Source organism: Lipotes vexillifer, unplaced genomic scaffold (assembly GCF_000442215.2).
Source record: "Lipotes vexillifer unplaced genomic scaffold, Lipotes_vexillifer_v1.1 scaffold661, whole genome shotgun sequence".
NCBI classification, from domain to species: Eukaryota; Metazoa; Chordata; class Mammalia; order Artiodactyla; family Lipotidae; genus Lipotes; species Lipotes vexillifer.
In genome coordinates, this window is record NW_006796183.1 from 445,674 (window position 1) to 471,463 (window position 25,790).

General features: G+C 59.1%; 1 protein-coding gene across 3 annotated transcripts in view; it reads left to right on the forward strand.

The window, feature by feature from the left end:
• The window catches only part of PTPRF (protein tyrosine phosphatase receptor type F), a 71,652-nt gene that overhangs the window by 27,135 nt on the left and 18,727 nt on the right, over positions 1 to 25,790 (forward strand). Inside the window, exons 6-14 of one of the 3 annotated variants that reach the window (XM_007468244.1) lie at positions 1,751 to 1,768; positions 4,551 to 4,661; positions 8,508 to 8,519; positions 14,090 to 14,359; positions 15,888 to 16,469; positions 16,689 to 16,825; positions 17,276 to 17,420; positions 21,028 to 21,333; positions 21,974 to 22,167. In XM_007468244.1, the coding sequence (XP_007468306.1) occupies positions 1,751 to 1,768; positions 4,551 to 4,661; positions 8,508 to 8,519; positions 14,090 to 14,359; positions 15,888 to 16,469; positions 16,689 to 16,825; positions 17,276 to 17,420; positions 21,028 to 21,333; positions 21,974 to 22,167 (1,775 nt within the window). Of the gene's footprint in view, positions 1 to 1,750; positions 1,769 to 4,550; positions 4,662 to 8,507; positions 8,520 to 14,089; positions 14,360 to 15,887; positions 16,470 to 16,688; positions 16,826 to 17,275; positions 17,421 to 21,027; positions 21,334 to 21,973; positions 22,168 to 25,676; positions 25,704 to 25,790 lie in introns of all 3 variants that reach the window. The other 2 variants (XM_007468243.1, XM_007468245.1) reach the window with 2 other exon arrangements.

Below are 25,790 nucleotides of genomic sequence, written 5' to 3' on the forward strand. Positions count from 1 at the left end.
CGGAAGAGCTGAGGCCAGAAGCTAGGGTGTCCCAGTCCTGGAGCATCTACGCTGCCACCCCTCCCTCTCCCAGCTCCCCTCCCCATCCCAGGTCAGGCCTGGACTGTAGGAGTCGATCAGCCGTGTGGACTTTTTGGTCTCGGGACCCCTGATTGTAAATATCAGAGGACCTCCAAGAGCTTTTGTTTGTGTGGGTTTTATTTATCAGTATTTGCCATATTAGATGTTAAGACTGAGAAGATTTTAAATATTTATTAATCCACTTTAAAATAATTAAAAATCCCATTACATGTTAACGTAAACAATATTTTTTAATGGAAAATTATTATATTTCGTGAAACAAAAGCATTTAGTGAGAAGAGTGCCCCTGTTTTACACTTTTACAAATCTCTTTAATTTGGGGTTTAATAGAAGACAGCTGGATTCTCATACCTGCTTCTGCTTTTGGTCTGTTGTGCTATCACATGTCCTGAAGCCTCTGGGAAACTCCACTGTATGTTCATGAGAGAACAAGAGTGGAAAAGGCAAAAAGCTTCTCAGTATTATGAAAATGGCTTTGACCTTGCGGACCCCCCGAAGGGGCCTCTGGGGGCACTGAAGATCTGTGGACCACGCTTGGAGGATCACAGTGATGATGGTTCTTCCTGGACAGCCTCTGCGTGCCTTGCACACAGCCCAGGTCCCAGCAGCTGCCTTGGCCTTGTCTCCAGCCTCTGTGTCCAGTGGGAAGGCTGTGAGCCAGACCTGGTTAGTTCCTGCCGCCTCATAAGCTGTGTGACCTTCGGCTTTGGGCACTTAATGTTCCTCAGCCTCTGTTTCCTCATTCTTGCTGAGGTGGATAATTCCTCCTAAGTGGGTGTCTTCAGGTTCAGTGAGATAGTAACCAGTGTTTGTCTCCCTGCACACTTCCCTCCCCAGGAGTGGGCAGAGAAGGGCAGGGTGGACGGGGCTGACCTGGGGCTGCCCACAGGCCCCTCACTCCTCTGGATGGGGCAGTGGTAGAAGAGGGGGTCCCTGTTGGGAAGGGAGCGTGTCCAGACCTCATAATGGACCCACACCAGGCATTTGCAGGGTGGGCATCTGGCTCTCTAGGCTGTAACCCCTGATTCCCAGGGTTACAAGGCAATGAACAGGCAAGGGGTGGGGGCGGGGAATGGCCCCTGGCTCTCACCAATCAGGTGGGGGGACTCTGCTGTCAGTTGGTTTTCAGCAAGGTCTTTAGCAAGGTCGGGTGGCTTTACAGGGGTCTGCCACCGGGTGGTGAGTAGGGGGCTGGTGTGTGTGTTTGTGGAGGGCTGGTCTGGTGATAGCCTGAGGTGAGCTCTCCCTTTAGCCCTTTCTTTGGTCTGCTTAAATGCCCTGCTTTGGGTAAGTGCTCTGTTTTGAAATCCTACTCACCTGTGGAATCTGGAGAGCCCTGCAGGGTGGGGTATCGCGTCTTCTCTTCACCTTGCCCTTCCACTGAGCTCAGCCGGTGGAGTCTGCAGGAGCCGTGACTCACCATCCTGATTCCTGGCACCCCCAGCCCTGCTGGCCCAGCCTCAGTCTCCCCCTCCCCAGAGCCGTGCCAGCGACCTGGGGAACACAGCTTTGCCTACACACAGCCTGGTGCTTGCTCACACCTAAGCCACGCCTCAACTTCTCTGTATATTTAAGGCCCTCTCATGTTTTATTTTATCTGATTTGGCTTTCCTTCCTTTTGTACTAATGCTTCTCTCTGATCTTATTTGCATTCAAATTACCTCGCCAGGTGGTTCACCAATCAGAGGTAAGAATGCTGTCCGTGCATCTCGCCACACCACACCTCGCCGCCGCCGTCACCACCACTCCATCCCGTCCAGTCCCGTCCGTCACCTCCCGCATCCCCATCCCGACCTCTCCAGCCTCCTCATCTCCAGCTCCAGCCCCTTCAGCACCACCGGCCACCACACACATCCACTCTCAGCCATCCCCTCCTGTGACTCATCCATTGCAAGTCTGGATTGTGGAGATACTCGGCTCATCCCTGTCTTGGGGCTGGAAGCCCAACTGCCCAGGCCTTCCAGGCCAGCCCCACAGAAGGGGCTCTGCTGGCTCCTGCAGGGAAGCCAGGCCCTGGTCCTCAAGGCTGGCCAGAGACAGAAAGTCTTCCCATGAGGTGGGGGAGCATGACCGAGCCTTGCCTTCCTTCTTGAGAACCTTCTTTGTCTTGGGCCCTCAATCATTACTAACTTCCCCGTTAACATCCCAGCCCTGTAGTAGAATGAGGATCCCCCTGTAAATCCCCCAGCTCAGCAAACGCTAGGAGGGACGCGCAGTTAAGGCTTTAATGTAGAGGCTGGGATGACAACAGAAATAAATAGGATCCTAGGTAGCCTGATCCCCTGACCTATCGGCCCCAGCTGCTTTCATGCAGCAGCACCCTACGTTCTGTGGTCCAAGCCTGGACTGTACTCAAAGGTCCGGTTCGAGTTTGACTCACCTCAACTCCTTTACAAATTCAGTTTCTCTCTCAGAAGTCTGTTTCTGCTTAAGTCAGGGCCAGGGCCCCACCTCCCTCGTGGGGTCGTGAGGATTCGAGGGGAGGAAGAGGATTTGGGCAGCGTCTGGCCCAGAGCAGGCAACCTGTACAATGGTTGCTTCCATAATGTGTTATTCAGTATTCTTGGGCACATCTAGACCCTCAGAGTTTAGGGCCAGGCTGCTCTTAGAGCAGAAGATGTGGCTGGGTGGAGCAGCTGCTCCCCTGTGGTGCATCTTGTCCATCACCTGCTGAGGACAGGACTCAGCCTCCGGATCCCCCCGCCCATCCGCTCAGCCTGTGCTGACTCTTCAGTGCCCCCGCTGCTGGGTCTTGGTCTTGGTTCCAGATTTGGGGGTTTCTGTGTGCCGTAGGCTCAGGGTCTATGTTGGGTCCCTTGACCAGTCCTGGCTCTCAGTGCAGGGGAGACTCCTCCCCCAGCAGGGATCCCACCCAGGTACCACTCCCTGCTCCCGCCTGTGGCACCAGCCAGGACTCCCGCTACCCCGAGCTGAGCTGACCTTGATATAGCCCCCCTCCCTCTGGCCAGGGCCCTGAGCCCCACCTGCCTGAATGAACATTTTCTGTGACAACGTCCATCCATCCCATAAACATGACCTGTTGAGTGCCCATCGGGGCTGTTCTCGCAGGAGATGGGTATTTGGCACAGTCCCTGGGCCGTCACACTCCCTGATGCTGGTGGGGAGGGCTGCCCAGGACCACAGAGCAGGCCAGCCCATTTTCTCTTGGTATCAGGGCCCAGCCTGGGCACCCCTCTCCCCACCTCCAGCTCCTAGCCCCTTGGATGTTCACGCCCCTCCTGCTGCCCCAGTTCCGGGTGGTGGAAGAGGGGTGTCGGGCGGTGAAGGGGCTGTAGCTCAGACGCAGTGGCCCTCCGCCTGGGGCCTGAGCCATGAGAACGTGGCCTGGAACTCTTCTAGTGGGTCCGGTCAGGTCAGGTCAGGTGGGGTCAGGCAGTTCTGTGTGTGTCTTGTGTAGGCGTGACTGTCAGCTGGCCTGGGCTCTGGGAGGGGTAGGCCTGTGCAGGCAGTGGTTTTTGTCAGGCTGTGTCCTGTGGGGTTGTTAACTGTCCATTGGACCGTCCTGTGTGGGTGTGATTGTCCGTTGGCTTGTTCCAGGGAGGGGGCGTTGCTGGTCCCTCGGAATGTTCCCTGTCACAGACGGTTTGCCCGGTGTGCTCTCACCAGCAGAGTTCCCAGACGTTTACTGCCAGGGCTGGAGGTGGCCAAGTCGGCCAGTTTCACCCCCATCTCCCACCCCCCCTTCACCTCGACCTCCCTGGCCTGGACCTGCCAGGACTGGCCCCAGCCCTTTCCTCCACCCTCTGTGAGCGTCCTTTTCAGTGGCACCCCCAGTCCCGGCTCCTGTCTGTCCGTCTGTGGCCAGAGCAGCCCTTCAGGGCACTGGCCTGAGTGTGAGCTGCATCCTCCATTAGCCTCCTGAATTATGCAGGAGCCGTGGTGGGTCGAAGCACTTTAGCGGGACCAGGCTGAGGAGAGGAGCCAGAATGGGTGGGGCTGGGGTGGGGAGGGGGGTGCTGGGAGCAGAGGCTGCTGGGCACCGGGCCCCCAGGGCCACCCCTTCTTTTCTGTGGGTTCTGGTGGGCAGCAGAGTCTCAGGTCTTGCTGAGGAGGGCAATGCATGCTCAGAGGTCCCAGGCCAGCCGGTCTACAGGCTGTCCCACCCACACCTGGCTCCACAGTGCTCTGATGGGGATGCTCATTGGCAAACAGGCTCCAGTACCAGCCAGAGTATGGCAGACACTCAGTGGAGTTGGGGGATGGGGTGGAGCCCCTGGGCGAGCCAGCAGGCCCAACTGGACCGCGCGTGGGGCGGGATTGTGCTCCAGAGCACGACCCTCCGTTCCAGCCAGGAGGCCTCCGGGCTTGTCAGGGAGAGCTTCCCGGAGGCAGCACCAGTGCCGGGGTGTGGCCCTGATGTCTGCAACATCTGGTCAACACAAGCCTCAGATGCTGTCGAGACCCTTCCTCAGGTCGCAGGCCTGACCGTTGTCTTTGTGTCCCCACAGGTGCCTTGCAGATTGAGAGCAGCGAGGAGTCGGACCAAGGCAAGTACGAGTGTGTGGCGACCAACTCCGCAGGCACACGCTACTCGGCCCCCGCCAACCTGTATGTGCGAGGTAAGGACTCAGGCGGTGCCCAGCCCTGATTCTACGGAGCTGAGCTGCCCTCGCCGGGCTTGCTGCCCCGAGCCTTGGTGTGGACTTAGCGGGCTGCCATGGGCCCAGTCTCCTTTCCGCCTCTTTCTGCAGCAGCCGTAGCAGCAGCAGCTCCCACTGGGCAAGCTCCTAACATCTGCCCCTACTTTGCCTTCCTCCCGCAGGCCCTTTGGGAAACAGACACTCTTGGGAGCATTTGTATCTCTTGTAGGTCCTGCCTCATGGGCCCAGAGCCCCGCGGGAGTCTAGAGCCTTCTGAGCAGACGTGCGTGCGTGTGTGTGTATGTGTGTGTGTGTGTGTGTGTGTGTGTGTGTGTGTGTGTGAGAAAGAGAGAGCAGGCACACGTGTGTGTGTGAACATGTACACACCTGCCTGGTCTTCCTTGAGTGTGTCCTGCCCACCCCAGTAGGGTGGGCTCCGGGCCAGGTATACCTGCCGTCTGACCAGGTTTGCCTGGGGCCTTCCTGGAGGAGGAGCCAGCTGTGCTTTGTCATCAGCCAGGACCCTGTGTAGGGGGTCAGGCCAAGGCAGCTTTGAGCCCCTACAGGTGAGCACCTAGTGTGTTTTAGGTGTTCCTTGCTGGGACTTCGTGGATCCCACACTTTCACAAGTCCGGGTACCCAGCAGAGAGGGTCTGAGGACTGTTTTGGCCTGTCCAGTCTGTTATGCTCACAGCCCCGGGGGAACCAAAGCTGGCCACCTACCCCTTCCTGAGAACACTGGGTTTTGTGTGCACAGTGTCCAGGACGGGCCCTAGGTGCCCCTCCTACCCCTGCCATCCCCCCCACCACTTAACCCTCCCGCACAGATGGGCATCATTAAAAGTGAAACCGTCTACACTCCGGGGATTTGTAAAGGAAAGTGGATGCAGTTTCCTTGCAGTGATGATTTTATCATGCTAAGTGCATACTGCAGCTTCGCAAAGGGTGTTGGCTGCCTGTCCGCCCAGGGCCAAGCCTGGGGCAGGGCAATGGCAGTGGCCTGTCCCACTCTTCAGGGCCACATGGTCAGACAGGGCAGAGAGAATTAGGCCATCAACCACGTGCTTATTGAGGGGCTGTGATGTGTCAGGGCACAAGATCCCGAGAGGCCACAGGTGATGGGCAAATTGTGCTTCAGAGACTGGTTGATGCCCCATCGGAATTAGGGGCATGGGACGGGAGGTCCCCACTGGTCCCCTTCTCAGCTGTTCTGCTCTTCGACACTCCCCTGAGCTGACCCAGGGCCTGTCTTAAGGAGCAGCATCAGGGCATGGAGGCCAGGAGCGTGCAAGCTGCCCAAATGGCCAAGATGAGTGTTGTAAATTGCACAGCCTTCCCCCACCCTGCTTCAGGCAGAGCTTCTGACCAGCATACAGGGGCCTGACGCGTCCCCTCTGAGAGGAGCAGCTGGATCAACCCTCCTCAAAGACCTGACTCCTCCCACCCAGACCACTTGCCCTGCTGTGTGGGCCTCACCAAGCACTTCTTCCACAAGACCACAGCCTTGAGAATGTGGAGGTTCCGGGCCTCAGCAGCAAAGTCCTTCACTGCGTGTGGCTGCGCCAGGGAGAGGAGAGACGCGGCAGAGCCGCTGTGTATCCCAAGCAAGCTGCACGGGTGCGGTCATATGGGCACGTTTCCTGGGGCAGAGCTGCAGAGGCCGTACTGAGGCGGGAGAAGGCCCAGACCCAAGGTGGATGGACTGGGCATCGTCGTCTTGGCTGGGCAGAGTTCTCCAAAGTCACCATCACACCAGCCTTAGCCCTGAGGCAGGACAGTGGGTCTCTTTGGATGAGCTGAGCTCAGCTGCTGCTGTAGCTGGTGGCTCAGGCACCGACCAGGAGGCTCTTACCTGCAGCCCCTCTTACCCTTCTCTGTGGGGACCCCACTGTCTACACGTGGTGAGCTCAGGCGGGACTCTGGCCCATCCCCGCTTCCACCAGGTCTTCCTGAACTGCCTTCCTGGGCCCATTTCCACAGGCCTTTTGGGCAGGGAATGTAGGGGTTCCTTTAGTTCTAGCCCCACTTGCTAGGGATTCTGAAATAGGGTGTCCCAACCCCACTTGCCTTGTCTCTCCCTCTCTCTGACACATGCACACACACACACATTCCTGTGGGCCCTGGTGTCTAAGGGCCAGTTCTAAGTCTGTCCCTAGGACCTGCCTTATAACTAGGCCCCACCTGAATCTGTGCCTGCCCTGCTTTGCAGAGAGCAGTTTGCCCTGTAGCCCCAGGACAAGCCTTACTCTGGACTTCTAGACACCTAGAAAGCCTTGCTCCTAGGACCCTGGCCTCTGGGGTCCACCCGCTCCTCATCACGGTCCTAGTAAAGCCCCTGCTTTCTGCCCCCAGCAGTGCTGAGGGCCCATCAACCCCAGCTCCTCTGGCACAGTCTCTGCGGTTCTGGCCACGAATTCTGTATCCTGAACCCTGCTTGTGGGTGGTCCATGCATGGAGAAACCCCCAGTGCTGGCCTGCCCACTGGCCTGTGCCCCCCTGCCTCCCAGCCAAGCGGCAGCCACTGGGAGGCCCCCACTGGGCTCCAGCCATCAGGAACCTCAGCATAAAGTTCAGTGTGGATTCCAGCTCCATTGACATTTGGGGCCCAGTAACCCTTAGCTGTGTGGGGCTGTCCTGGGCGTTGTGGGATGTTTACTGACCCACTAGGTGCCCGTAGCACCCCGTTGTCACAACTCACAGTGTCTCCAGAGCTTGCCCAGTGTCGCTTGGGGGAATCCTCCTCCCCCCCGTTAAGAAACACTGCTCTGGATGGACAGCCTCGCGCTGGCTGTCGTCTCCATGCGTCTCTGACTGTCGTCTGCCTTGCCCACGGGGCCTGAGGCCGTGTCTCCTCCTCGGATTTGGCTTCAGTGTTCACCTCACGTCCCTCTGTCCCCCAGACTTGGGGTTCCCATTGTCTCTCTGAGACCTGCAGGTGCTGCATTTCATGGGACCGTGCATGTCATGGTCCTGGCCCAGTGCTGGGCACACAGTCCGGAGCTGCTCCCGCTGTGGGGATAGCAGTGTTGGGCCTTCATCACCCAGTTTCGTCTGACTTTGCTCACAGTTGCCCGCAGCTCCACCCACAGTCTAGCAGGCCCAGGCCTGCTGGGTGGACCAACCTCTCTCCGTCCGACTCCCTCCCCCAGTGACTCACTCTCTCCTTCCATCCACAGCATCTCTCTCCTCCAGCTCTTAGGACACACAGCTGCCAGGCACCGGGGAGGAGCCACGCCTCCCACAGAGCCTGGCCTACCTGCCCCCACCCTTCCCCCTTCTCTGCAGGGACCTGGCCACTGGGCCACAGCTGTCTCTAAGCAGGGCGATGGCTCCACGGCCTTTCTCCCTACAGGCTCCCAGACCAGCTGTTCACGCTCTGGTGCCACACAGCGTGGGGCTGCCTCAAGGTGGCGGGGTTCTAGTGGCCCATGCGCCTTGGTCGGTTTGTGGGCTGGGTGGGCCCTGACCCCAGAACCCAGCTCACTGGGTCTGTCCGAGCCTTGAGGTGCGCGTGAGGCATGGGGGCCTGCCTGTGCCCCACTCCCGCCCCTCCCTGTCCCACCCTTGGCACCTAGTGCCTGCCAGCGGGACGCAGCCCTGTCCGCCGTGTCCTCCATGAGTCCTGAGTCTTTTGTGAGCGGCGTGGTCCGCGCGCACCTGCGGGCACATGCGTGTGCGTGGGGCACAAGAGTCTTGTCTCGTTTCCGTGCTGTGTGGGCAGATGAAGGTTGGCCTGTTTTTACTCTCTGTGTTTCTCCTTGTCTTTTTTTATTTCCTCCTCATCCTCATCGCACTCTGCCATCAACCCAAACTCTCATCTCTCAGATCAGCGAGAAGGTTGGTCCTTTTCACTTCTTATCCATCTACAGTTCGCCCATCAACGGGATGCTCCCGTCTGTAGGGAACGGTGGGCTCGGTCAGCTCCTCAGGCCCCAGTCAGGCCTGCCCGCCCATTGAGCTCTGTGCTCCACTGTTTGGGCGGCAGGCGGGCAGGACCAGTGGTGGATGGGCAGGCCCCCCTGCCCCGCATGTTTCTGCTGCTTGGGTCCCTGACACCCCACGTGTCTGCATGTCCCCTTAGCTGGGCTCCCCTGCTGGGGAGGTCAGGTGGGCATGGTGCATGGCACGAGACTGGTCCCTGCCTTTGTGCCCAGGCCAGGCCAGCTCTCTGCTCCAGGTGGAGCTCAGGAGTGGTTGTGGGAGCAGTAAGAGCCGTAGGGCTTTACGCATACCTGTGGGGCCTTCCACAGTCCCCCTCACCTAAAATCCACGTTTGTCCAAACTCAGTCGAAACCACTGGGAAGATGAAGGGGAAAGGCTAATGGAGAATGAGCTCACCCCTCAAGATCCTGCAGCACAGGGTGAAAGTCCTACAGAGTCTGCGCTGTCCTTGAGCCCCTCTCCCAGGCTGGATGGGCAACAGCCCTGCTCTGCCTACTGAGTTTAGGGTACGGGGCGCTGGGTGGGTGGCGCCATCTTGGCTCACTGAGGAAGTCCCCCAGGGACTTGTCTTTTCCATCTCCGACCAGATCCAAATGAGGGTCTTCCCACCTGCCCCAGGCCCTTCTCTCTGCCCAAGCCCCCCAGACAGCTGGCACTTCCTCAGGCCCACGCTGGGTCCTAGGCATTCAGAGCAGGAGCTCACACCTGACTGAACGGTCAACTGCCATTTAGGGAGGCCCACATGGGAACCTGCAAGAGGCCCTGGCCCAGCCACAGTTTGGGGAGCACTTCTTAGAGACTCCAGCAGCCCATTCCAGAGCAGTCTCACACCCCCAGGGCCAGGCTCCTACCTCCAGTCCTGGGACCAGCAGTAGGGGCTAGCGGTCCTGTGTCACATGGTCTGAATGGTCAGAGGAGGTTCTCCTGTGTCCTGGGCTTTGGGCTAACCCCCAGGGAGCAGACCCGGGCCACCTGGTCCCCTGTTGCATTCTCTCTGCAGCTTGAGTTTCCTCCGCGAGGGAGAGGGAGCCAGTCGGGAGGAGGGCTGTGGCCTCGGCTCAGATATCAGCCCCGAGCATCCATCCATATGCACTCCTGAGCTCTGGGGCATTTCAGTTACACCATTTCGCTGACCGGGCAGATCTGCCGGGTCGGTTCAGAAAACAGTCATCAGCAGAGAGAGCCCAGCCTGCAGCCGCCCGCCCCTGCACCCCTTCCCCCACCCTCCTAGTCCCTTGTCCCTTCTCTCCGTCTGTGGTCCCACCAAAAATAAGCATGTACACAAATATTTAATGGGAAGGCATAAATGAGTTTCTAAATATTCCAGGAGGATTTGCCCGGCTGGTAATTTGTTTGGCGCTGATAATTCCATCTTACGTTTTTCCGGCTTTACTTAAAACTGTGTGCCGAGTGTGCCGGCATTTAATTACTGCTCTGCGGCAGCCACAAGGTTATTTATTAAAGAGTTGTTTTATCTTGATACAGTGGATCCTGCCCCTTATCCCCTCCTGAATGCTGTGTTATTTTCATCAGAGAAATTTCCGCGAGTAAATGCAGATTGCGGGGCTGCCTGCCCCCGCGGTTAGGCTGTCACCCCACTGAATGCTGATGCCTCCAGGTGCCACTCCGCCCTGTCATAGCGGGTTGTCAGCTCCAATTATTAGACTTAAAAGTTACAGCTGGAATATAATCCAGCAATGGCAAGGCCCTGTTTTGGAAATTGTCTATAAAATGTCAGCTCTGAGGATGCACAGGAAACGGTAATAGACCGGCATTGTTGGAGCTCAAGATTAGACCCTAAGTGCATTTTTCCCCGGCTCTGGTTTTTCCTTCCCTGCTGTTGCTTCTGTCAATAGACCGAGTCCCTGGCGAGTCCTGCCCCTTTGGGAGGCCTTGTGTCTGTGACAGCGGGAGGAGTGGCGCTGGGACTGTTGCAAGGCTCCCTGGCTCTTGGGATGGGGGTGGCCATCCAGGCAGGTCCCAGGTGCGGGCCCCCATGGGCACTCGGGGTCCCAGGAGGTAGTCTCGCCTCTGTTGCCCCCACCCTCCCTCTGTGGACCTACCCTGACCTCCCTCACACCGTGGGGAAGATGAGTCTGAGCTGTGGGAAACCGCGTCCAGGCTCCTCGTGTGTGGCTGTGTATCCCTGTGAAAGCATGAAGGGTGGCACCCTGCCAGGGTGTGCCTTCCAGGAGTCCCTGGGCTTGAGGCCCTTGCGTGGTGCTAGGGATGACCCCAAGGGTCACATCTGACCTCTCACCTTAGCCCTTTGGGTTCTCTCTTCCACCTGCATCTAGGAGGGGGAAAATTAAAATAAAAACAGGGCTTCCCTGGTGGCGCAGTGGTTGAGAGTCTGCCTGCCGATGCAGGGGACACAGGTTCGTGCCCCGGTCCAGGAAGATCCCACATGCTGCCGAGTGGGTGGGCCCTTGAGCCATGGCCGCTGAGCCTGCGCGTCCGGAGCCTGTGCTCCGTACGCAACGGGAGAGGCCACAACAGTGAGAGGCCCGCGTACCACAACAAATAAATTAATAAATAAATAATAAATAAAGTAATAAATAAATAAATAAATAAAATTAAAACTCTTCTCGATGTTAGTTCCCAAAGGGCCTCCGTTTCCTGGCAGTAGCACAGAAAACCCTGTTCTCCGGGACTATTTGAGTTAAAGCCCAGTCAGTTTCCTGCACTGCTTAGCTTGGGACCCAAGGTTTATCGGCCAAGGACCTACTTCCTTCTCCTGGGGCTCTTTGTTCTTATGTCCAGGGACCTGATCAGGTCCCAAGATTCTGCCACTGACCACAGTCAGGCTTGCAGCTGTGACCTGACACAGGCTCAAGGCCCATCCTCATGTCAACTGGAAAGTGTCTTCTCCTGGCAGCCTTGGCTGACCCAGAAGCTTCTTCGTGGAGCCTCCTAGGTCTCTCTTTTCAGCCCTGTGAGCCGGGTCTTAAAGGGGCGTGAGCTTTTTCATCCCACAGACCTACTCTAGTACGTGTATAAACTCGGGCACATCCCCGAAGTGTCAGTCTTCAGTCAGTTCCCCCGTCTGTAACTGGGAGGTGCTAGCATCCACAGTGTGGAAACCTGCAGCACATAGGAGGTGCTCAACAGTGGTTTCCTTCCCCCAAACCCATTTGGATGCCTATGAACAGGGAGGAGGCGGGGCAGCCACTGGCTGAGAGGAGGTCTTCACTTAGTCAGTTAAGACTGCTGTGCCTTGCTGCTCGAGCCAGGGCTGTGCCTTCACCGGCAGGCCTGCCTCTCCTCCGTGGCCTGCCCCCCAGGCTCAGTGCCAGAGCCCAGGGAGTGCCTGCACCATGTACGTGCCTCCCAGCCTCACCCTTGCGCCGTTTGCGGGGAGTGCTCAAAGGAGGCTCTTTGTCGTGGCTTCTTCCTGCCAACCATGTACCCGGGATCCACCTGTTCCCTGCTGCACAGCACTGTAGCACAGGTAGAGACCTGTGACGTGCTGTTGTCATTCAGTGTAGACTCCCAGCTTTAGGACAGATGACAGAAGCCCACTACTATCAGCTTAATCGCAACAAGGAAACCTTTGTCTCACAAAACTAAAAGCGTAGAAGCAGATATGGTGTCAGGCAGGCCTGGATCCAGATATTTGAACGGTTTGGTTGGGCCTTCGTCTAATAGTTTTCACAGCAGTCCGAAGGCTCTTTCTCGTTAGCCAGATCTGGGTCGTGTACCCCAAGAACCGAGAGTGGGGGCTGAGATGGTTCTCCGAAGATGAGGATGCCGATTCTAGGGGGAGGCAGAATGCTAGACACCCACGGGACACGCTGAGAGCCCAGTGAGCCTGGGGCACAGAGGGAGGTAGACGCAGCCCCTGGTGGTGGTCACGCCTGGCCCGCTGGGGCACTGGCAGTGCTTTGGTTCTGTCTGGAGGCCTTGGAGTCGAGGCAGGGGCTGAGGAAGGTGTAGTCTGGGCTGAGGAGTCCTTTAAAACTCCATGCGGGAGATTTTAACATGGGGGTGATATGAGCAGATTTGGATTTGTGCCAGCTGTTTGTGGAGGGCCAGTTACGGGGTCAGGGGCCCAGAGGGCGACAGCAAGACAGGAGGAGCAGAGGAGAACCTGGTACAGCAATCCAGGGAAGGATGGTGGCTTGGACTTTGGAGGTGGCAGTCACCTGTGGACTTGAAGAGAAATTAGCGTTTGAAAGATATTTTAGGTGGTGCATTAGCAGGACCTGGTGATTTGCTGGATGTCTGGTCTGTGGGCTGCCACTTTGATCCCTGTGTAGCGAGGGCATAGGTTGGACGAGGTAGTGTCTGCAGTTACTTCGAGCTCTGATTCTGTGCTTTTGGGCCGTGCGAGCAGCAGTCTGGCACTTGTGGTAGAGGTGCTCTCGATGTAGCACCATGGGTCCTTCGCATGCCTGGGCTCCCCAGCAAGGGCCCTCAGAGACCCACACTCTGAGTGGTCCCCTCTGGCCTCTTAGGCTCGCTGCCTGCCTTCTCCAGCCCCATGTGTAGGGGTGCCCAGGAAGGACACACCCCAGCCTCTGCCCACCAGCTGCATGCCCCGCCTGCATGCTGAGCATGCCTGCCCACGGCTAGGTCTTGCCTGCCTTCCCTCCCTCTGCATGTTCCAAAAGTCTGTGCCGAGCTTGCGACTTTGGCAGGGGGGTGGGGGGTCCAGGCTGCACCTTGAACTGAGAGGCTCAGAACAGCTTCTGACCCGGGGAGCCCAAGGCCGGAGGTCGTGGCCAGGCACAGCCACCCTCCCCCTTGAGATCCTCGTTCATTGGTGCTGAAGGCCGTCTGCTTGGCACCCTCATCATGTTACTGCCATCGTCATGCCCATCCTGCCCGCGGACCACGTCCCTGGCCCGCCCCGAACCCAAACCCCTGCCCAGTCCCTCCTGGAGGCCGCCCCTACTCCTGGGTTCTCAGGCTGTGCCTTGAGCATGGCTGAGGTCCTGGCAGGTGGTCATGCCACTGCCCTCATCTCTTCCCCTGGGACCGTGGTCTGGAGGTGGAGGCAGTGGCTCAAGAGAGGGTGGCCGTGTCACTTCCAGGCTGACCCTCTTCCCTGCCCCAGTCATGCTCTGAGGACCCTCCACCCTGGGATGCCTGGATCTCTTTCACTAGTGCCCCAGCTAGCCCCTTTGGAGACCCCTGAGGGGTCAGGAGCAGGTAGGGGCGGGCACTGGAAGGCGACCTGGGATGTGGCCCTGACAAGGCCTTGCAGTGAGTCCCTGTGTGACCCTGGGCCTCAGTTTCCTAGGCTGTAAAATGGGAGCTTGGTTGGAGAATCTCTCGTGTTTCAGACAGTCCCTGAGAGCGGGGTGGGAGGTGGTCAGCCGGGACCCAGGGACTCCGCCCCTCCTGTCTCTGAGGTGGGCTTGGCTCTGATGAGAGGGGCTTCCTGGATGAGGGGCCCCTGCCCTTGCATCCCCCCACGTGTCCTGCCCGGGCTGTGAGTGCCTCTCTCCCTCCTCCCGCAGTACGCCGCGTGGCTCCTCGTTTCTCCATCCCTCCCAGCAGCCAGGAGGTGATGCCGGGTGGCAGCGTGAACCTGACGTGTGTCGCCGTGGGTGCACCCATGCCCTATGTGAAGTGGATGTTGGGGGCCGAGGAGCTCACCAAGGAGGATGAGATGCCAGTCGGCCGCAACGTGCTGGAGCTCAGCAACGTGGTGCGCTCTGCCAACTACACCTGCGTGGCCATCTCCTCGCTGGGCATGATTGAGGCCACGGCCCAGGTCACCGTGAAAGGTGAGTGCCACTGGCATGCCTGCCGTGGCCCGTGGCCTTCCCTGTAGCAGGGGACGTGGCAGGCGAGTGTGGCTGCCGAGGCACAGGCAGGGCTGAGGGTTGTTGCTCTCCTGGTGCCCGGCCTCGGGGTCCTCCTGGCCCTTAGTTGGTGGAGGGAGGGGTTTCTGTCAGAAATTATCTTAATCATTATAGCTAACAGGTGTTGGGTCCCTGGGGGCAGACGCTGTGCTGGTTAGTAAGCAAAGATTATTTTGTTCAGGTGGTGTCACGCTTGGAGATAGGTGCTCTCATTGTCCCGATTTTATTTTTTAAGGTAGGAAACTGAGGTGCAGGGTCACACGGAGGTAAATGATGGAGCAGGGACTTGAACCCTGGGCGTCTGATTCCACCGCACACCACTCTAACCACTACATAGCACCAGGCCCTCGGCTTTACCAGCCTCCTGGCAAGAAGGATGGGAAACAGTAGAAGGAGGGTGGGTTCTCCCTGCCCGGAGCCCTGGGACAGGCGCATGTAGAGCAGACTCCTTGGGGTGTCCTGCTTCCACTCTCCCTTCCAACACACACCCCCGTTCTGCAGCTGGAATCATCTTTTTCAAAAGGTAAAAAAAGCAGGATCATGTTACCCCCTTTAAAGAAAGGGAGAAACACCTTCCAGTGGCTTCCGGCTGCTTTTAGGATAAAGACCAGGATCCTCACTGCCATGAACCGAGCAGGCTGACAGTCCTGTTTCGCCGTGCCCGCACCCCTCCCTTGCCATCGCTGGCTCCATCTCGCTCTCCAGGTCTCAGTTCTGTGAAGCTTTCCCCGATCACCCCATCCAGGAACACCCCTGGATTTTTCTCCATGTCGGCACCTTGCTTTCTGCTGTCCTTACCCATACCAGAACCATGATTATCAACTCACTGATTGTTTCTCTCTTACGCTGGAGTGTAAACCCCACGAGAGCAGGGATGTGACTGTGTGACAGTGTGTCCTCAGCCCTAGCACAGTGCCTGGCACAGAGTCGGCACTCAATATCATTTGCTGAGTGATTGGCTGTGGACCTGGGACCTCACCTTCAGTTTGAGCCAAGCCACGTGGTCTGTGGGGCCAGTAGCCCGTCACTCTTTCTCAAATCCAGGGCCATTCCCTAAGGAAGTATCTTCCCTCTCCCAGCCCCTGTTACACATTCTTGCCAGTGGAGCAGCCCAGACATGCTGCAGAGGCAGAGATCTCTGCTCCCCAGCCTGTGTGCCTCCCATCTGCATGGGGCCCGGGCAGGCCCCCTCTAGGTCTGTTTGTTAGATGAGTTACCAGGGCTGATGTGAGGATCCAGGGAGTCCTAGAAGTGACTTGGGTAGACAGTGAATGCCGTAAGGCCACCAGCCCCCACTAAGTGAACTCAGAGGTCACCAAGGGCCTTCCAGGCCATTCTTCAGGGTGGGCTGTGGGGCTCAACCACACTCCGGCTGGATGAATCCCAAGGGCAGGGTTGGCCCCTCGAATCATGACCTCAGGAAGCCCTGAGCTTTCCACTTTGTCCCCAGCTCTGCCGAAGCCTCCGATTGACCTTGTGGTGACAGAGACAACTGCCACCAGTGTCACCCTGACCTGGGACTCTGGGAACTCAGACCCCGTGTCCTACTACGGCATCCAGTACCGTCCAGCGGGTGCGGAGGGCCCCTTCCAGGAGGTGGATGGCGTGGCCACCACCCGCTACAGCATCGGCGGCCTCAGCCCCTTCTCGGAGTACGCCTTCCGCGTGCTGGCGGTGAACAGCATCGGGCGCGGGCCCCCCAGCGAGGCCGTGCGGGCGCGCACGGGGGAGCAGGCGCCCTCCAGCCCCCCGCGCCGCGTGCAGGCGCGAATGCTGAGCGCCAGCACCATGCTGGTGCAGTGGGAGCCGCCTGAGGAGCCCAACGGCCTGGTGCGGGGCTACCGTGTCTACTATTCCCCCGACTCCCGCCGCCCGCTGAGCGCCTGGCACAAGCACAACACGGATGCCGGGCTCCTCACCACCGTGGGCAGCCTGCTGCCCGGCATCACCTACAGCCTGCGTGTGCTGGCCTTCACCGCCGTGGGTGACGGCCCCCCCAGCCCCACCATCCAGGTCAAGACACAGCAGGGAGGTAGGCGCTGGCCGGCTGGGCAGACCTGGGGTGGGCAAGGCTGGGCGGTGCCTCCTCCCTCAGCCATGAGCTTGGGGCCCGTGTCCGCCCACACGGCCACTGGGGAAGGCGGGGTGGGCATGGGGGTGAGACCCTGACTTCCCCTGCCTCCTTCCCCTGGGTGCCCCTGCCCTCGGGGTGACTGGTGAGGCTGACGGCGCCGGGCACGGGGTGTTGCAGTACCCGCCCAGCCCGCGGACTTCCAGGCCGACGCGGACTCCGACACCAGGATCCAGCTCTCGTGGCTGCTGCCTCCGCAGGAGCGGATCATCAAGTACGAACTGGTGTACTGGGCGGCGGAGGACGCGGGCCAGCAGGTGAGCGCTCAGCAGGGCCAGAGGTGGCAGGGCTCCGCCTGATCTTTGGCGATCTGTGGTGGGCTCACCTATGCAGGCTCTTCTCGATTTCTGTGGTTTGTGTGGGCACAGCCCCTTGAGGCTCTGGGGCCCATGTGGCCTGTGTGGTTCTGTAGTCTTTGTCACCCCTGTGCCAGGGACAAAGGCCCTAGGTCTGTCCTGGGTCTCCTAGGCTCTGTGGCTCATGTGGCTCCAGTAGAGCCCTAAGGTTCCCTGGGGCCACGTGTCCCTGGTGTTCCCATGGCCATGTGGTCGGTGAGGTGCCCTTGCGCGGTCCAGGTGGCCACGTGGCAGGGAGCCAGCCCTGCAGCCACAGTGGGTCCCCAGGGATCAGCTTCAGCCCATGTTGGGGGTGACCTCTGAGTGACCTTTCAGGTCAGGGCAGTCAGTGAGTGCTCCTTGCTCTTCCAGCACAAGGTGACCTTCGACCCCACCTCCTCCTACACCGTAGAGGACCTGAAGCCCGACACCCTGTACCACTTCCAGCTGGCTGCCCGCTCCGAGATGGGGGTGGGCGTCTTCACCCCCACCATTGAGGCTCGCACAGCACAATCCAGTGAGTGTCTCCCGGGGCCACTGTCTGCTACGGCTGGGCGGGACACGGACACACACATACCCCTTCCCTTCGACCAGGTGGGTGGTCAGATCTGCTGGGCCCTGGGCTCAGTCTGGACCCCAAGTGAGGGACAGGTAAGTGCCCTCTAGTCTGCATCCAGGCGGCTGCTGCCCTCGCTGCTCCCTGCACGACTCCTGCCCTCCCTCAGCCCCACCCCCGCCCAGGTAAGTTCTATGTCTCTGATTCGTCTCCTCTTCCCACCCGGTCTGCGCTGGTCACACTAGCCCCCTGGGCCACCCTCAGTGGAGGGACCGCTGTGTTCACTGTGTCCCAGACCTGCTTTGGTGGGCGTCTTCCCTCCCCATATCCCCACATCTCATCTCCCTGTTACCCATATTCCTACCTCTTGCCCCCTGCCTCCATGAGAATCTGTGTGAGCCACGCAATCACACTGAGCCAGCTGCACACAGGACAGATGAGACCGTGTGACCCGCGTTGGTACTGTGTGGCCACCCGTGTGTTGGACTGTCCGTGAGGCCATGTGTGAGCCCACTTTGTGGCGTGGTGTGTTACTGTGTTCCTGCGTGAGTGAGACTCTGATGCCGTGAGTATGTGCGCGTTCGAGCAGCTAGCTGCAGCACCTGAACGTGTATGTCACTGTGATCGGGTCTATGTGGCTGTTCTTAGGACTGGGATCCAGCGAGTGTGTCTCGGGGTGTCTGGGGTCTCTGCAGCTGTCCCAGTGACAGACCGTGAGCCCACAGGCTGTCTGGTCACGTGGCCACAGTGGGCCGCTGTATGTGATAACGGGGCCATGTGTGTGTGGCTGGTTGGGATCACGGCATTGAGACAGTGAGCACATGTGATGACATGTGATGGTCTTCTGAAGCTGTCCATGTCACATGGGACTGTGTGAATGTGCCATGTGTGACCTGATGTTCATAGATTCATTCCATAAGCACCAGCCATGCTCCTGTTAGGGGCCCATGCACACTGCAGGGCCAGCAGCACAACCCTGACACAGCCTCTGCCCAAGGGGGTCCTAGTCTAGTGGGGAAGACAGATATTAAACCCCCAGTTATCCAAATGAGCTTTTAATTATATTTGTGTAAAGTGCTGCAGAGGAGACAGCGGAGAGATGATGTGACAGGAACCTCATCTGATTTGAAGGGTCGAGGAGGGCTTCCTTGGGTGACACAGAGGCCCCATGCAGGGGGTCAGCAGGTGCAAAAGACCAAGAAGCAGGAAGGCACTTGGTTGTGGTCAGGGACGAGCAGCTGGCCGGTGTGGCTGGAGCAGCCGCCAGACCACAGCATTCAGGGCCTCGGGGACAGAGGACAGGGCGGAGGGCTGCCTCCCTACCACGTGCAAACGCACGGGCCAGCCCGACAGGACACCGGAGACCAGTGAAGAGGTTGTGCCTCAGTCTAGGCAAGAGACGACGGCTCAGGTGAGGTGACGGGGTGGATCTGAAAGCTCTCTGGGATGCCGCTGGCCAGACTTGGGGATGGGTTAGGTGTGGGGGACTGAGAGAGAGGCACACCTGTGGTGAAGCCTTGTACGTGGTGCGGAGACTTGGTAGGAGAGCGGTGCCGCTCCCTGGGACGGGAAACGGACAGAAGCAGGTGCGAGGGGCGCACGTGGTTCCAAGGCCCCCAAACTCAGGATGCTGTGTGCCATCCAGGTGCTGATGCTTGGCAGGCTGCTGGAATCCAGGCCCGGGGCTGGAGGTGGGCTGTGGGAAGGAGGACCAGAGATGAGAGGAAATCCAGGAGAGGGGAGTCTTGGAGGTTGGAAGGAGAGGGTTTCAAGAAGGAGACCAGATGCTGCTGCTGAGTGATCAGGGCCAGAGGGACGCAGGCGTGTCCTCTAGGTCTAGTAATGTGGAGGGGTGGACCTGGCATGAGGGGCCGAAGCTGATTGGAGTTCCACGAGGCGTGTATGAGAGGTGAGAAAGAAGAGACAGAGAGCTTAGCTGGGGGCACTGAGAACACTGTAGCTGGTGCAGTCGGTGGGGGGAAGCTCTGGGGCTGAGGATGGGATGTGTCTTTTAAGATGGGGAAATCTTGAGCATATTTAATGCTGCTGGGAATGTGTCAACGAGAAGAAGTAAAAAATATGGAAAAGAGAAAGACAGTTGGAGGCTCAGGGGGTGGGGAAGAGGGCAGAGCACGGGTGATGGGAGAGATTGGCCTTGGACAGGAGGGCACCCCTCTCCCTTCCCAGGGGAGGGAAGGGGAGACTCGGAGCAGATGCAGGCTGGTGGGTTTGGTAGCAAGAGACGGAGGAGCTGCTATTGGGAGGCTTCGGTTTTCTCTGCAAAGTAGGAGATGGGGTCATTTGCTGAGAGGAAGGGAGGCGACAGGAGCCGGAGGTTTGAGGAACGTGGAGGAGGTGGAAGGTACTTTGTATTAAGTGGCAGAGGGAGCCGGGCAGAGAGCAGAGACCGGCCGGCAGCATGGATGGCCCGGGGGAGGCCGTGGGGCGCTCACAGAGTGCCAACCTGCCTTGGTGGCTTTTTCTACCCACCCCCATGCCACATTGGAGGAGATGGGGGGTGGGTTCGTTCTGAGCTTGGGACAGGCTGGGCAGGAGCTCAGAGAAGGGAATTTGGGGTGTTGGTAAGAGTGGTGAGGTTCTAAGCTGAGTATCGAGGGCAGTAAGGAGGTAGGTCAATGGATGAGGTCCCCGGGGGTGAAGAGCAGGTGCAGTGCTGGGGGCCCTGAGCAGCTGAGCTGGGCCAAGAGGCGAGGGCCTGCGAGGGGGTGTTGGAGGCCACAGTTTTAGAGAGAGTGGCAGCATCTGGGGCAGGACCACAGCAGCGCAGGGGAGGAGAAAGCTCTGAAGATGAGGGGCTTGGGAGCCAGTGGATCGAGGGGCTGCTGGAGTCACCTGAGCAGGAGGTGGTGGCAGAACTCCAGATGAGAAAGCCCAGGTGATAGCAGCAGAGTCCTCAGTGGGAATAGGAGCCGGAAACATCACTGGGAACGAGGAGGGCACAGACCCACCTCCTAACACCCAAGGAGCCTGATGAGTGAGAGCCTCTCCGATGGGCACTTTCCCTCCAAACTGCCTGGGGGCCTCCAGTCTCTGCGGTTTCCTGTGGCTCAGCCGCAGACACCCTGTCGAGGCAGCCTCACACCAGAAGAGCCATCAGGTCACTTGTCCTGGGAAGAGCAAGAGCTGTGAGCACAGCAGCTGGGGAGGGTCTCCGTGTGTGGTTGTGGGTGTGACCAGGAGTGAGGGTGGCATGGCCCCGTGCTTGTGTGTGTCTGATGCCCTGTGCGCTGTGTGTGAGACAGTGTATGTGTGTGAGGCGCTGTGTTAGAGCTGTGTGTGCGTGTGTGTGTGTGTGTGTGTGTGTGTGTGAGAGAGTGTGTGTGTGTGTGAGAGAGAGAGAGAGAGAGAGAGAGGGAGAGCCTATAGTCCAGAGGGAGCCGGGCTGTCTGGCGGCAGTGGCAGTAGCCTGCCTGGAGGGGCCCTGGGATAGCCATGATGCACCTGGGGAGTAGCCTGCCTGGGTGAGTTTCCCATCCTCTGTGACTGGTCGCCATGTCTCTGACCCCCACCCTCCATCTGCCTGCTTCCCCCCATTTGTCTTTCCCAGCCCCCTCCGCCCCTCCCCAGAAGGTGACGTGCGTGAGCGTGGGCTCCACCACGGTCCGGGTAAGTTGGGTCCCACCGCCAGCCGACAGCCGCAACGGCGTTATCACCCAGTACTCGGTGGCCTACGAGGCGGTGGAAGGCGAGGACCGCGAGCGGCACGTGGTGGACGGCATCGGCCGCGAGCACTCCAGCTGGGACCTGGTGGGCCTGGAGAAGTGGACGGAGTACCGGGTGTGGGTGCGGGCGCACACGGACGTGGGCCCCGGCCCCGAGAGCAGCCCGGTGCTGGTGCGCACCGATGAGGACGGTAGGCAGCGCCGAGGGCAGGCGGGGGCGGGGGCCGCCGTGCCGCTGGACCCCCACACCGGGCTCCCAGGGCCTTGGCCTCCTGCAAGCCCAGAAGGACTTGCTGTCTTCCCAGTGCAGGCTTAATGGCCCCAAGTGGGGAGATGTAGCTTGTGGGACAGCCTGTGCCCAAATCCCAGCTGCGGGGCTTCCTCAAGGCAGCTGGAGCCTTAAAAGGCTAAGGCCGAAGAGGCAGCCCACCCAAGGTTTGAAAGGAGGAGGACTGGGGAGGCTAGTAGAATCACTCAGGAGAGTCACTGAGGCTCTGCCTCTCTAGACGTTGGCGTGATGTGGGGCCCAGGAGATAGGCCAGGTTGTGCTGACTTGGGTTGGTCGAAGGCCTGGTGCCCCGCCTCCACCTGTTCCCCACCTCTGCCCTCCCCACCAAATGAGGCAGCCCTGGGCCAGAGGGGTCGCAGGGTCCTGGGCTCTTCCCCATGCCAGGCAGAGGGAGCCCTCCACATTCCTCTCCAGGGCAGACAGTCTAAGGAAACCGCATCAGGGCCTTTCCTGGGGCAGTGGGGTGCGAAGGCAAGGCCCTGGGGCATGCTGTGCCCGGATCCATACCACGCACCTAACTTCCTTCTCCACCTGGTCCCCAGTGCCCAGCGGGCCGCCACGGAAGGTGGAGGTGGAGCCGCTGAACTCCACTGCCGTGCGCGTCTCCTGGAAGCTGCCCGTCCCCAGCAAGCAGCACGGTCAGATCCGCGGCTACCAGGTCACCTATGTGCGGCTAGAGAATGGCGAGCCCCGCGGCCCACCCATCATCCAGGACGTCATGCTGGCCGAGGCCCAGGTGTGACACTGGGAGGTGGGCGGGTGGGCGAGACCAGCATATTCCATTTCCTCTTTGGAACCCAGGTTTGCTCCCCTCCCCGACCTGCTCTCAGAGGGACTGTGACACCAAGACATCCTGCTGTATCGGGCTAGGAAAGCGCTGAGACCAGGAGGTTAGGGCCAGGTGCCAGGAACACTCCCTCCTCTTGTCTTAGGTCTGCCTGAGCTGTGCCAGTCCAGGCTCGGCCAGCCCCATCTGCCCTGGTGACAGTCCCAGCCTGGCAGTCACCTCTGTGGTTCAGCCACCAGCACTAGCAGTGAGGAGCACTGTCCGCACAGGCCCAGGCCTCAGCCCCCTCAAGCCCTCCTTTGTGGTTTTCGGAAAGTGCATTCGCTGTCAGGCTGGGCTGTCGAGATGTGCTTTCCTCCTCGGCAGCCCTCCTCCCCCAGCCAGGTGGTCATCTCCCCCGACTTGGCCCTTGGCATTGCAGAGTTCTGTGAATGGCCGGGCTGGGGTGTTGCTCTGTGCGTGGCACGCAGGGGGGTGGCACAGCCCCTGAGGTTTGCTCTCAAGGGCTGGGCCTGCGCCCAGTGCCAGACCTCACTCTGTGCCCTTTGTCCTCAGAGGAGGATGATTTTGCCCGTGAGCTTGGGGTGAAGTCCTTGGGCTATTCTCAGCACTGGTTGGCTACCCAGATGGAAAACCTGGGGTACTGGGAGGTTAGGCGAGGGGGCCTGAATTTCCCAGTAAGGGGTGGCCGAGCTCAGATAAGAAGCCTGGTCGCAGGATTCCTGGGAAAGGGCTGTAATCGCTACCACGAGTTACCTCCCAAAATATTCTGCTGACGATTCACAATGCCTGGTGTGTCTGTGCTCAGGGGCTTTCCATCCAAAATCGGGGCCGCGGCGGGGTAGAGCCCGATTCCCCCGCCTGTCCAGGATAGGTGCAAGCACGTGTCCTGTGTTCTACGCGCTGCGCTTAGAGGTGAACTTACCCACAGGCAGATGACGGCCTTTGTCTCTCTGGCTGGGCTCAGCCCACTGCCCAGAGGGCGCCCTCTTCCTCCTCTGGCCTGCCTGGTACTGAGGGAATGGGGTGGAGAGTGTGGGCTTTTGGACCCTCCTGCATTCCTGGGGCAGGCTGAGGGCTCTTCCTGGAGTCTCAGCGGACACACCCACCCAGAAACATCCTGGGAATGAGCTCCCTCTGGCCCCTCCTGCCCCAGGGGGCCAGCAGCACAGCTGCAGCCAGTGGGGTTCCAAAGAAGCCACTTCACTTCGGGTGCCCCCTTCTGGTCCTAAGTGGTTTGGAGGGAGCTGGGCCATAGGATGAGGGACACTGTCCTCTTGGCCACAGACAACCTGTGACAGGAGGTAAACATGAGCCCGGGCTCCAGGGAAGCCGAGTGAAGGCGGAGGGGCTGCCCTTGCAGCCCCGCCGGGAGTGGATTGTTCTGCTCCAGGCTAGGAGAAGAGGGCCCAGCTGTCCCCCGAGCACCTGGTCAAGGACACCACGGCCTGTCCTTCCCCACAGCACCATCTGCTCAGTCCAGGCCCTGTCAGTTCTGAAAGAACCATGGGGGGCGTGCCCTCCACCGCTGTGTGGCCAGACCTGTCTCCTTTCATGTGTGTCTCCATCTCAAGTTTGTCTGTTTCTCCAGGTCTCTGACTCCACCTCCCATCTCCTTTTTCTTTTTTTAATACATCTTTATTGGAGTTTAGTTGCTTCACAACGCTGTGTTAGTTTCTGTTGTACAACAAAGTGAATCAGCCGTATGCGTACATATATCCCCATATCCCCTCCCTCTTGAGCCTCCCTCACACCCTCCCTATCCCACCCCTCTAGGTGGACACAAACCACCGAGCTGATCTCCCTGTGCTGTGTGGCTGCTTCCCACTAGCTATCTGTTTTACGTTTGGTAGTGTATATATGTCCATGCCACTCTCTCACTTCACCCCAGGTCTTCCTTCCCCCCAACCCCATGTCCTCAAGTCCATTATTTATGTCTACATCTTTATTCCTGCCCTGCCACTAGGTTCATCCGTACCATTTTTTTTTTAGATTCCATATATATGCATTAGCGTACGGTATTTGTTTTTCTCTTTCTGACTTACTTCACTCTGTATGACAGACTCTAGGTCCATCCACCTCACTACAGATAACTCAATTTCGTTTCTTTATATGGCTGAGTAATACTCCATTGTGTGTATGTGCCACATCTTCTTTATCCGTTCATTTTGTCCCTTTCCCATGGTCTGTTTTTCCTTCCTCTCTTTCTGTCTCTCCTTCTCCCTGAGAGTGTTCTTGTCTGTCTCGTTCTCTTCTCTTTCCTGTCCTCTAATCCCTTCCATCCTCTCTCCCTCTGTTTTGCTTCAGCCTCTGTCTTTCCGTTCTTCTCTCTCACTCTGCTCCTCGTGAGCACCTCCATTCCCAGGCCTGGCTTGGACATCTCAGGATACCCCAGGCAAGGAACCTAGAGCAGCGCCGGGCCCAGCCACACCCTAGAAAGTGGCCGTGGCCAGGAGGGACAGTTGATAGCCTCCTCCCGTATCTTGTCCCACACTGCTCGCAAGGACTTTACAAGAGAGCTTCCCAGAACAGAGGCACTGGGGCCGTTGGACAGAGACCAGACCAGCACTGCGAGGGTCGCTGGGCCGGAGGACCCCATGGCACGTCTATCCTGGGGACGGCGTGGACCATCTCCCTGTGCTGTGCTGGACAGCTGCCAGCCGCCAGCCCTCCAGTGCCACAGAACCTCCTTCCCTCTACCTGTCCAGCTAGTAAACCTACATGCATCCTGGCCTGAAGAAGAATGTACCAAGAATAAGCAGCAGTGCCAGCCCAGAAATACGCCTTCCTACCTTGATTTTCAGGCATCCCGGGAAGGAACAGGGGTCTGAGGGCTTCCCCTTTGCCTGTGGGGCAGGGTCCAGGCTCTGAGCTTGGCACTCACGGCCCTTATCATCTTGCTGGCCATCCTGCCTGGGCCCCTTCCAGCCACAGTATAGCTCCTGCTGTTCCTAGGGCAACCCTCCTTGCCTAGGGCCACTGGCTAATCTGTCTTCCCAACTGGGATACTTTTGAGAGTGAGAGGAGACATTGTGAATAATCATACCAGGTTGGCAAGCCTAGGCCAGGACTGGCCCCGGCAAAACAGGTGTACTGCCCTCGGCGTCTTCTGTCCCCTCTGCCTGAGCTGTGGAGCCCACCCCTCAAGTCTGTCAGCCTTTCCCTCGAAGTACCTCCAGGTGGCGCCCTCCGACCCCTCAGTGTCAGGGATCCCTCTGGCTCTGGCCCTCCGCTCTCCAGGTCTCACCTCCTCAGCCCTAGTGCCCACAGTTGGGCTCACACACATTTGGGCTCGTGAGGCAGGGGCTGGGATCTTTGGATGGGGAGTGGTCCTGGGTTGCCACCCACCAGGGCACTTCAGAGGCCCGTGCCCGCCATCTGCCCTCCCTGGCCAGGCCCCCATCAGAGCCAGAGTCCTTCACATCCTGTCTCCCTTTCTCTCCCTCTCCCGCGGTCAGTGGCGGCCAGAGGAGTCCGAGGACTATGTAAGTAAGAGGTGTGCGAGCGCGGGCAAGACCTGGGTCAGGCTGGGCTCATGGGACACTCCCCCTCCCCCGCCTTTCCTCCCAGCC